The sequence below is a fragment of the Miniopterus natalensis genome, chromosome 1, assembly GCF_054644295.1.
Source record: "Miniopterus natalensis isolate mMinNat1 chromosome 1, mMinNat1.hap1, whole genome shotgun sequence".
Classification (NCBI taxonomy): Eukaryota; Metazoa; Chordata; class Mammalia; order Chiroptera; family Miniopteridae; genus Miniopterus; species Miniopterus natalensis.
This window is the reverse complement of record NC_142081.1, coordinates 64,819,428-64,831,799: the sequence shown is the minus strand read 5'-3', so window position 1 is coordinate 64,831,799 and position 12,372 is coordinate 64,819,428. Positions and strand designations below refer to the sequence as shown.

At 39.7% G+C, this 12,372-nt stretch overlaps 1 protein-coding gene across 2 annotated transcripts in view; it reads left to right on the top strand.

Annotated features, from left to right (window-relative positions):
• The window catches only part of FMN1 (formin 1), a 341,600-nt gene that overhangs the window by 252,673 nt on the left and 76,555 nt on the right, over window positions 1–12,372 (top strand). For both annotated transcript variants that reach the window (XM_087822443.1, XM_087822447.1), the window contains one exon: window positions 5,192–5,284. In XM_087822443.1, coding sequence (XP_087678569.1) covers window positions 5,192–5,284 — 93 coding nt within the window. The remainder of the gene's footprint in view (window positions 1–5,191; window positions 5,285–12,372) is intronic.

Here is a 12,372-nt window from a genome sequence, read left to right as displayed (position 1 = left end):
GATGGGAATATGGGCCACACAGAGGCCAGAGACACTGCGGAAGGCTTGCAGCTGTCCTGCTAGGGCCGTGGGGAAGCAGGTTGCTTTTTGGTGATGGGCTTATGTGTCTCCATCACTGGCCCCTGTGTAGTTAGCTGTTGTGCTGCTGGAAGGAAATAATCCTAACATCAGTATTGCTACCTCTTCCACCTACTGATTTCCTTGGATCATAAAGAGGCAGGCCTGTCATCTTTAAGATTTACATGTATGAGAAAATTTGTCACTTAACTTTAGTGAAAACTGCCATGTAATAAGCATTTTGGCTCCAGAAGCAGTCTTTTTTATTTAAGCATTCCTATAAGCAAACCATTTTCCTGATTTGAGCAATGGGTAGGATTCTTGAGCTTTAATATAATTTCTATGAGAACAAGACGTCTTAGCCAACAGGACTTTGCTCTCTTGGCCTTTGCTGATTCCATCAGCAACCTCTTACTTTTCACTGATTTTCACTAAAAATACTTCTTAAAGTAATTCTCACTTGGTTGCCCCAAAATGCAGGCTCTATCTGTTCTTCACAAAACAGCTTGAATTGTAATCACATGTCCAGATCATTATTTGATATTGTTGACCCACAGGTCTGAGCATCTTAAAATTGTGTTTATAATTATATAAATGTATATGTATTTTATTTTACTTTTATTTTTGAGGGTACTAGAAATATCCCCATTTCCCCCCTTTTGCCCCCCTCTGCCCTGCTCCCACCCAACCCCAGGCTTTCACCAAACTATGATCCATGGAATAAGCCAGTCAGAGAAAGACAAATATCACATGATCTCACTCATATGTGGAATCTAATGAACAAAATTAACTGTTGAACAAACAGGTCCAGAGACAACGGAAGCATGGAACAGACTGACAGATCTGAGAGGGAAGGGGGACTGGGTGGTGGGGAGAGATTAACCAAAGAACTTATATGCATATGTATATGTATTTTTTTAAATCTGAGCATTTGATGTAAATTTTAAATCTGCCTGTAGACCCTCCCAAAATTCAAATAGTTCCACTGGTATTGACAGTGTATTTTACATTCAAATTAAAGGGGAATCCTGTAAGCTTTCAAAAAGGCCACTTTCAGGGACAGGCCTTACACCTAGTCTTACACTGTGGTTAATCCTAGTTTATCTTGTATCCACTTTTGTATGTCACCAGTTATCTTTGCTTTTGAGTAAATTACTGCAGTGCATGGATGGTCACCTCAGTGTTTGCCACTTTAGAGTGTGATCACTTCAATGCTAGGACCACAAGCCCTGTGTTACAGTGACAGGCACAGTTCCAGCCACCTCTGCAAAGCAGTAGAGAAGCCACAGTTTTATTTTCAAAATCGCTCTCCTTCGTTTTCCTCATTTTGGTATAATGCATGTTATACCAAAAGCAGTCTGTATCAAGAACTCTAAAAATGGTTTTCCTATTTTACCCATAACTCTACTTCTGAAATCTATCCTAAAGAAGTAATCTTAAACTCAGTGTTTATGGGCACTGATGTTACTTAGAGCCTGAATGATTCACTATAAGAATGAAGTGGAAAGGACTTAGTAAAGTCCCTGCAGGGGAGTTTTTAAGTAAACTAGGACACATCCACTTGATGAAATTTTATATGGCTATTAAACACAGTGCTTGTGAATTTTGTGAACTAATATGAGAAAGTGTGCATGATATGTGTAATAGAAAGAATAAGGTACACAGATTCCTCTACCAAATGAAAGTATATAAAAAATAACATATAAAGGCAACCGCCTTAAAATTATGGAAGGGTGTGTGTGATGCAGAGGCCGAGACACTAAAAAACAGGTACAAAAGTGTGAAATGGTAACTGTCCTGGTCGTGGTATCATAAGTGACGATTTTTTCTACTTTTTTTGTAAATGTTTTTCATGTTTGTGTATGTATGGTACCTTCATAATACTTTTTAGAGATTAATTGCTGTTCTCCTGATGATGAGTGCCCTTTCCCTTCAGATGCACAGGAGCTTCATGTTTGGGGCTGCCTGCCTAAGACTTCCTATCTCATACAGTCTACCTAGAGATCAGAGTCCTCATGAATGTTCCTTTTTAACACAACTTTTCTGTCTATTGCTTGAAACCCAGCCCTTCCAAACCAGTCTGAAAAATAAGTTTACACTAAAGTATAGTCTTCTTTGATAATGTTTTCTTGAGATGTGTGTGTGTGTGTGTGTGTGTGTATACACGTACACACACACACACACACACACACACATATGCATTTCTAAGGAGATCCTCTGGAATTAACGTCTTCTGTCCAAGGGAAGACTTTTAATGGCGATTTTCATAGAAACCACGGAAGGGATGTTTTTAAATAAATAAATGGATCGCTTAGCACCCTATAAATCAAATCATGCCCAATCCATCTATATTTAGGCCTAGTCATGAGTAGGTGATTAATGAACATTTTCATGCTAATGTTTCGCAGACCACGGCTGCGTCTATAACCACATAATCATCACAGTGGAAATTCTGATTCAGCTGTGATGTTTGATAGGAGGGATCTTTGAATAGTGCTTTAGATGATTCCGTGCAAAGGCTGTAGTCCGTAGCCCAGCTTTGCAAGTCTTTCCAAAAGTCCTAAAGCATGTTGGCATGTCCTCACTTGGCCCTGTCACTTCTGCTTAAATTTTTTCATGGAGAATACTCATGATTGTGGGACATTAAGGTGAATTTCATCTCAGGCAACCTCCCTCTGTGAAGTGAATCAGCGTCATGGGATTCCCCTGGGCTCAAGCTCCCTGGTGGGTTTATTTTTACACAACATTCCTCTGGGGAAAGAGGCACCCACTCTTGATTGGAGTTACCCCAGAGAACATCTTCTTGGGTAGAAGGATGTTCCTCATTTTGCTCTCATTTCCCCGGCTTAACTTTTTAAACAAGTGGCTGTAGAATCTGTCTCCACTTACCTTACCCGTCTCTGATTCGGTTTCCTGCCTCCACCCCTCACTCCCTGAAATTGCCTTTGAGATGACCAGTGACTTCCATGTTGCTAGACTCGGTGGTCACTTACCTTTCTTCCACTTGACCTTTCGACAGTATTGCACGGAGCTGGCTGCTCTCTCTTCCTTGCAATCCTGTTTCCTCTCAGGCCATGCAAGCCTATACTTCTCCTTCTCTGTTCACTTTCCATCCCTTTCTGGCCTCTCCTCCGCTGCTTGCACGCCTCAGGGTTTGTCCTGCAACCCCTTCTCTTCTTCAGCTACATTCTTTCCCTACCGATTCGTCTACTTTCATGGTTTTAAATACCAATTTTATGCCTGTGACTTCCTGATGTGTATTTCTATCCCAGCCATGCAGCATGACCTGCAGACTTTTGTATATAAGAGTGTCTGATTGACACCTCAGACTTAGTATGTACTAAATGACTCTTGATTTTCCCAGTCAAACTTACTCCGGGCTCCCTCCTTTACTCTGGTCAAGTCTCTAGTCAAATATCTTCACAGTGAAACTTTTCCCTACCACTTTATTTGAAATTACACAAGCCTTCTACTTCTGTGGCCTTACCTGACCTCTCCTCCCTAATCGGGGAAGTTCTGGTTCCTTTGGATCCAGTTTCTTGAATCTTGTTCCTTTGAATGAAAATCTAGACACAGGACACTGTGGACCTGGGCAAGAAAGGAGGTCCGTGTCTGGTCATACTATTCCCATTTAACTTACCCCAGAAGATCCATGCATTCCCATAATGCTTTACTTTTACTCATTACATTTCGTCTTTCTGAAACTACTCCCCACCTTTTTAAATTCTCTTTGGCTGGCTGGCTGAGTCCCCCTTGACCTTTGCAGTTCAACTCATGTTATCTTTTCTGGAGAACCTTTCATGGCCACCAACCTCAACCTGAACTGGAAGCCCTTACCCAGTATCCCAGGACACCACACTATATTACGAATTGTCGTTTTCCTTGTCTCTCTCTTACTAGACTCTTATGAACATTTTTAGAGGAGAGATGACCAATAGGTCTGGTTAAATATTTTTAATATTTTCCCCAACATTTAGCACAGGGGCATAGTTCAGGTACTTAGTAAATACTTTGAACATATGGATATTTCTGTAACCCATAATTATTCGTAGTGGGGCTAGAAACCAACCTATCTGCTGTGATCTAAGAACAATTTATGCCAAAATCCCATCTCTGTAGAAAAATAAAGTTATCCATAAGATTCAAAGGAAAGGGGATTAGAGGAGTACATGGGAAGAAGCACATCTGCCTCCTTGTGAGGTATGTTTGTTCTGCACTGTTCCAAGCTCAGTGTAAAATTCAGCCCCTCATTTAGTGTTCACGGCCCACATTCACCACAGCAAGTGCTGTGAGTTCAGGAGGCTTTACTAAAGCTGTGGGGATGTCCCAGACACCATCCTTCTCCAAGTCCATTGTTCCTCTCTCTTGCTACCCTTATCTCTGTGTCCATCTCGTCTAAAAGAGATCAAAATCCTTCTTCCTCTGTTTTGAAAGACAACATCCATTCCCCTGAAGCCAGAATATTAGATACCACCCACCCAGGTCCTCATTTGGGAATGGTGGGATGCTTGACTGCATTTCCAATAACAACCATTCCCTTTCTAAGAATTCTGAATCTAGGGGTATAAGTCACAAGTGAGATGACTTCACATGTGTTAACAGAATGTAAATGGGAAGGGTAGGTGGATCGGAAGCATGAAGAGACACGCAGTCCTCCCTAACCTGGGCTCAGTTCTCATGCTGCGATATGGGTGTCACCTTCAGCCAGTTTGGTAGTTCAAGCCAACTTGAATGCCTGGGAATTTACGCAAAATCTATTTTAAACTCTACTTTTGGAGTATGATCTGAAGAGGGTTGAAGCCCTCTATTTTCTGGGACTAGTCCATGAATAGTTTTTGCCTCTATTTTCAAGAGACTGAAAGCAGAGCACTTCACCTGTCCCAAGTCGGAGGTTTTGTAGAATCTCTCAATGGAAAGCTGAAGGTGCTTGTCCCTGTTCCTGAAGAAGGGTGTAGAGTGAGCTAGTTACTTCTGTTTGTTCATATTGTTTCTGTTTTTGCTTTTTTTCCCTTGAATTTGGATGAACATTGATTTATAAGGGTTTTGCACAATTAATCCCCATGTGCATAGCTCAGAGCACAAGTGCAGCAAACACGTGTTCTTGGGAAGTCTAATTCCAAACTTCTCTTCACAGCAAGTGAGAAACAGATGGCGGTGGTGTGCAAGGAGTCGCCAAAGGAGTACCTCCAACCTTTCAAGGACAAACTACAAGAGTTCTTCCAGAAAGGTAGGGGAAGCTCTGAAATGTCCTTTATCCCATGCTCTTTCTCTCGGGGGCTGTGCCCCAGGCATCCTGGCTGACCACCGACAGCTTCAATGATGCCATGAATCCATCTTTCCATGGTGGTGACATGCTCAATGTAGATGGAGTTGTCCTATAACTTTCATATCACCTTTCAAATCTGTTTGTGTGTTGTAAATTTTTAATATTACTCCTGTTTTTGTAAACTTTGGGGAGAAGACTTTCTCTTTGTCTCTTCATAGAACCCAAGAGGATCCTCAGTACATGTTAACTGACAAACAGCATACATGCAAGGTGTATGCAGTTGTGCAGTTTAGATTTGCCTTCAGTCTGGGCAGGCGGATAGCGATTATCTTCCTGGTTTTATGAGTGTAGGGACTTGGAAACTTGTGTTGTAAATGTTCCATTACTTTTCAGAAAGGAAAGTTGGGGTCCAATGAATGTCACACATTCAGTCACTTGACACCCATCAGCCCTTTGGGGTTAGTAGATGGGAGTGATATGCGCGAGACCCAGTACTTCTGTAGAGAGCTACTGAGTTACGCTTCTTCCTCCATGATTTTGGCAGGAGTTGGGAACTTTTTTTGATCACTGTTAGTGAATATGGAAGTTGAATACATTTTGGGTATTTCCTATTCTAATTTCTCAAATTCAGCTTAAGATGTGAAACAAAAGTAACTCTGGGTCACAACTTCCAGTTATAATACAAATAAGTCCTGGAGATGTAATATACAGCATGGTAACTATAGTTAATAATACCTTATTGTATATTTGAAAGTTGCTAAGAGAGTAGATCTTAATAGTCCTCATGTCCAGAAAAAAATTGCAACTGTGTGGTGATGGAATGTTAGCTGGACTTATTATGATGATCATTTCAAAATATATACATATATGGAATCATTATGTTGTACACCTGAAACTAATATAATGTTGTATGCCAATTATAACTCAACAAGGAAAAAAATAAGTGTGGTGTAGTTAGAGGGAGCTTTTGTGTTTGCTAGAGAGCCAAAGGAAATGCATGGAGGGCCCTTTGGGGCTATATCAACGTGCTGTTTCTGTTTATTAATAAGATCACATGATAGCACACCATCAAGAAAAAAACCATTAAGCAGGGTGAATCCATTCAGTATGGCCAACAGAGTGAAGGGAATATGGGAAGGACATTAAGAATAACCTCAAATCATAGTTAAAATCAGCCAAAACAAAGCACAGAAAGACTCTAAATGAAAATTACGATTCTATAAAGAATGTTAAAATATGTACGTAAATACGAAAGGAATCTTAAACATGTACAGTATTGTGTGATGAAAAGAGCCATTGTCGAAACAGCCGGTTACTATTATCTTATTACTTAACTGAGTTGGTCAAAAATCAATGTAGAATCGTACTGTCGAACTGACCACATGTAGCTGTTGAGCAATTGAAATGAGGCTAATCCAATCTAAGATGTGTGCAAGGATAAAACACATAGCAGACTTCGAAGACTTAGTGCAAAACAACCACATATTTCATTTCTGATTTTTGTGTTGATGACATGATAACATGATAATATTTTTAAATATGTTGAGTTAAATACATAAAATGCCAATAGCAATTAACCTGTTTCTTTTAGTTTTTAAGCATGGCTACTGGAAAACTTAAATTTATATATGTGGCTCACATTCTATTTCTATTGGAAAGTGCTAGTCTAGAAGACAGGGGCCCTTGACCTTTCTCATATCATTCTTTCATCTCCTCTTCACTTTTTGACTCTACCTTCAGTGTGAATCCTAGCTTACTAGAAAGCAGTTTCATAAGCTAGCCCCTCCCCACCTTTGCTCTGGGTTGGCCACTGTGTGGCTCTCAGATGGGGTGCTTAACTGAAGGAGATGCTAGCACCCAGCTTCATCAGACTACTCCTCTTTGGTTCAAGGGTGGATGGGGCTTGGCCAAGTTGCAGGATATACAAATGGAATATCTCTTGGCCACTATGGAGTTCTAACTAATAGTCCCTTTTCTTATGTTGATATTTCACTGATTCATAGAAAATGTAGAATTTTCCATCCACAATAAATATGCATTATTGTAATGCAAAGGATCAGGCCAACTGTCGTGCCAAGGACTACGCCAATTGTCGTGGCCACCGAGGGCCAGGGAGGTTCACTCTAGATCTGGGAGACAGTCTACAGAAAAACATGGAGCCGAAGAAGGATGAGATATTTACTTTATTCAGCTGATGGCCAGGCTGATGTACAGAGAAGCAAACTGTCTCCCCGGTGGCGGCCAGCCAGGCATACACACATGAGGCACACTACAAACCCACAAAACCCGCACCTCTGAAAGTCCTGGGCCAGTCTTATAGCACCCAGGACAAGAGTGGCTCTCAGCCAACATGGGTCAGACAATAGTCAGCTAACAGGGCATCTGTTATGAGTATGCTATATCACGTTTACATAACTGCGGCCTTCTGCCATGAGGTGGCGAGAAAGCTAAGTGTTTTCACTTTCCCCACAATTATGCACCCTGGACAATCAGATTTTAGTGGCGATTATCATCCAGTTTAAGTATAGTATTTCATGTAATATGCCAGTCATTGTAAGAAACATCATTATTACAGGTACTACTATGAAAGAAAAATTGCTGGCAATTAAACCATGATGTGTCATAGATTATACAATGTATTGTAATATCAGAGATGCTAAAATATGAAAAGTCTGTCAATTTTGAAGTTGCTGTAGTATGGTACTGTATAATTAGGCATGTACAATTAGAGAGCAGGAATGCCTAACACTTCTAGGTAAGTCAGGGAAGACTTTCGGCAAAGGAGATGTTTTGTTCAGATTTGGGGGGGAAAGACAATGACAATGATAACTAATGTCTGGTGAGTGCTGCTGTATGCCAGACGCTATGGGGAGATCTTTCATATTTAGTCCTCATGACAACCCTCTTAAGTAAGCACTATTGTCAGCCTGCTGTACAGATGAAGAAATTGAGGATAAGTCTGAGTGGTATTCCAGGCAGAGGTAAACACTGTGATTCCCAGGATGAAAGACATGATGTGTTCGGGGAATGGCGAGAGACTTGGTGTAGTTAGAACACAGGGCATATGGGAAAAGCACAAGACCAAAAAGGAGAGGAGAGTCACAATATGCCTTGCTAAAGGATCTGAACTTTATCTTACAAGCAACAGAGAGCCTTTGAAAAATAGCATGTATGGGAGGTGGCATGGTCACGTTGGGTTTGTTTTGTTTTGGTGTGTGGAATCATTTTGCATTTTTGTTGTTAAAAATACATGATACCTAAGAGAAATATAAGGAAGACTTGGAATAGTAAAAGACTGGAAGCCAATCCATCAAGCTCTTCTTCTGCACAGGCAAATGTAAGAACTTGAGCAAAAGCAATCAGAGTAAAATAAGAAAGGAAGGGCCATTTATAAAGCTTTTAGTAGTTACAGGATTAGATAACCCATTGGAAGTACAAAAACTTGCAGGAAAATTTTGGGAGAAAAGGATACTTCTTTTTGCTTGGATAACTGGCTGGATACTCATGAGGAGAAGCAGATTTGGGATGGCATAAACTTTGGACACGTTGATTGCATATACATATGAGACACAGGTTGGGCTCATGGGAGAGCACTGGGTAGAGCACTGGGTGAGACCTTAGCGGGCAGCGAGAAGGATGAGACGGCACAAAGAAAGGGTGCAGAGGGAGAAGTTCCTCAAGTATCAGAGTTTATCTGAGCACGGGTGTAATATAATAGCTATAATTGAGAAAACATACTTCTTTCATAATATTTGGAAATTTGGCAGGAAGTGGCTACTTTTCTATTTAGGGGTCTTATCATCATAAAGTCTTAAGCAATTGTGTTCTTTGCGCCTGAGAAGTCACATGCGCACATTGTGACTCAGTTGACTCATGGTCAGACTAATTTTCACATGAGCTGCCATTCAGTTCTTCTAGCAATCATGATGATTTAATCTTTCTTTTGTAAATCATATCCTATTGCCACATACAAGTGGAAGTGATGAGTTTATCCTTATGTCTTTTATCATCCTTCCCTACTCACAATGCCCTTAAATAGTTTTATTTGACAAAACTGTGGTACTTGCTCTTAATAATTTCTTTCCTGGGCAGAAGCGAAAGTAATTTTAATGGCGCCACTTTTCAGAGTTGCAGTCTCCACAGTGTCAGAGCCTTTTTCCTTACATGGTTTTCCTTTTCCACGGTAGGCTCTTGTTGACGCCAGTTTACAGCTCAGTGCAGAGTAGCTTTGTGCAGGCATCGTTTGAGCTCATGTTTTCCCACCCTCAGATCAAACATGCTCATAATGATATGGCCTTCAAAAATGTGATGCTCACATTAAACGTCCCCATAAACATGGCAGGGATCCTGTAATTGAAAGAAGGCGCAGAGCAACTGATTAGGTCCCAGGTATAGATCTTGTAGGTGGTCTTTTCATGCTGTTAAATTGGTCATTTGTATTTATAGCTTTGGCAGGGAGGGCTGAAACCTAAACTGGTGCTAATACCAGCACTCTCCCACACTTGGCCTTATCTCAGTCTCCATTAATTTTATGTGGCATCCATGAATGGAACCAAATCATACCGAATCTCAATGAGCCATGCTAGCCCTGGTTAATCAAACTGTCCCATAAGGTTCTTTAGCCAGATGAGATTAGAGATATTCTAAATGTCAAGAAACTGTTCTCTAGTAAGAAGTAAATAAATAAATTTACAAAACTAAAAAACAAGCAAAACAATTACTCTGATTTCCCACACTGAATGCAAAAAGAATTATCTAAATGGCTGAATAGTCCATGTCAGCTGGCACTATGCCTGTCTATCCTCCTGCACTTTCTCATCCCAACATCATAAAGGATCAGCCTGGCCCATGATAGGTGTTAATAATTAGTTGTTGAATTAGTGAACAAACAGCCTGAGTCTTGTAAAGCTCCTGGAGGGTATTTTTCTTTCCCTTTGTGATTTTTCCTTTTTCGAGTCTTTTAGAATTGGTAAGTCATGCCAGAATCTGGTGAGATGCATTTTTTGGTCTATAACACATGTCTGTGGTCAAACCTCCTTGGGTATCAAAACATTTATGTTATAGATATGCATAAGATACATTCTTAATAAACACTCAGCTCAGATTATATTGACAAAGGCCCTAATTGAACCTCTAAACTGTAGAATAAAAGCAGATTATTAGGTAATCTCTTCAACCCCTAGAATGTAGGAAGAAAACCATCTGAGTCAGCATATGCAAGCACTGGGTTACAGAGATCAGCAAAGATCCGTGACACAGACAGTGTGACCTAGGACAGGAAGTAATTCTTACATTCTTTGAACAGCTTGTGGAAAGAAGGACGGACTATGGCTGGGGGAAGGCACGCTCTGTGTGAGCTAAACCGGATACTTGTGTCCCTCACTACTACTAAAGAAAGTGCTGGCAGGGAGGGCTCCAAATCACATCAGACAGCCAAGAATTATCTGCCGTGATTTCTCGGTCACTGAAGTAACAGAGCAGTAATCCTTGGAAGGTAGAGAAAGCTATCTCATCAGAGGTTTGTTAACTAGACTCTTATCTGAAAGAGTTAGTTTGAATCAGTTGTTTTTATTTGCTTTGTTTTCCCCCCAGAAATTTCTGCAAACAGCACGTATTCCTGCCCCCCTCAGAAATCAGTTTCTCTCTCTATCCCCTTCTCTTTCCCTCTTTCTCTTCCCCTCTCTCTTCCTCCTTCTCTTCTCCTCCAACTCGCCCCCCCCCCTTAATATCTTTAATTTACTCAATTTTTCTATTTGGGCAAACATGCAGTAAGTTGTCAATTGAATAACTCTAGTTCTCTCTTTCTTTTTTTCTTTCTCTCCAATGAAAAGTTTTGCAAAAAGAATAAAAATGCCTAAATTATTTTTTGTATGTGTAATAGTGACATAAATACCTGAAAAAGGTAGCCCCCTTCTCAAAAAAAAATCTACAGATAAATCTCACTGTAGTTTTTGTTTGTTTTGTAATCCTCACCCAAGGATATGCTTTTTTATTGATTTTTAGAGAGAAAGGAAGGAAGAGGGAGGGAGAGAAAAACATAGATGTGAGAGTGAAACGCCCCGACCGGGGATTGAACTCACTGCAGTTTTAAAATTTTAAATTGAAAAGTACATTTCGCAACCAAATGGAGTTTATTCCCAGAACCTAAGAATAATGCGATATTAGGTAGTCTATTAATATAATTCATCATTATTAATAGACCTAACAAGAAAACTCATACCTTTACATGTAAATATATGTGAAAAAAAGGCACTTGACAAAATTCAACATCCACTCTTCCTTTTAAAAGCTCAATAAAACATTAAGTAACATAACTTTCTTAATATAATAAAAAATAAATATGTCACATTCCTAAATCTGTAACTCATATCATAGACAAAAGCTCAATCTACCTAATACATAAGACCTCTTGGACATCATTTTTAAAAAGACAAACATCCAATAGGAAGACAGGCAAATAACATAAACAGTGAAGAAGCTACTTTTTAAACATATTAAGTGATGCCACTCTCACAATAGAAATGCGAAATAAATTACATTGAAATTTCATTTTTTATCTTATAATATTGGCAAAATTACAAAAGTTTGATAACAAACTTATTGGCATTGCAATAGGGCAAACTCCACTGTTTATATTGCTTGTGAAACTATAAATTGTTACAATCCATATGGAGGTCAATTTAGCAATATCTATTAAAGTCACAAATGCATATGCCTTTTGACTTGGCAGTTCCACATCTAGATGCATACCCTCAGGTATGTTCCCACATGCAAAGTGATTTTTGTACCATGTTACTTATTGTGACATTGTTTGTAACAGCAAGCGATTGAAGACAACCTAAGTAACCGTCAATAATGAAATTGTCAAATTATGGTGCTTCCATATGGTGGAATTCTAAGCATCTATTTAAAAAAAAAGAATGAGGGAAGTCTGTGTATTGACAGAGAAGAATCTCTAAGATGTATTTTAAGTGGAAAAAAGCAAGGGTAAGAACAGTGAGTATATTATATTACCACTTAAGTAAAGAAGAAGGGAAAAAATGGTTACT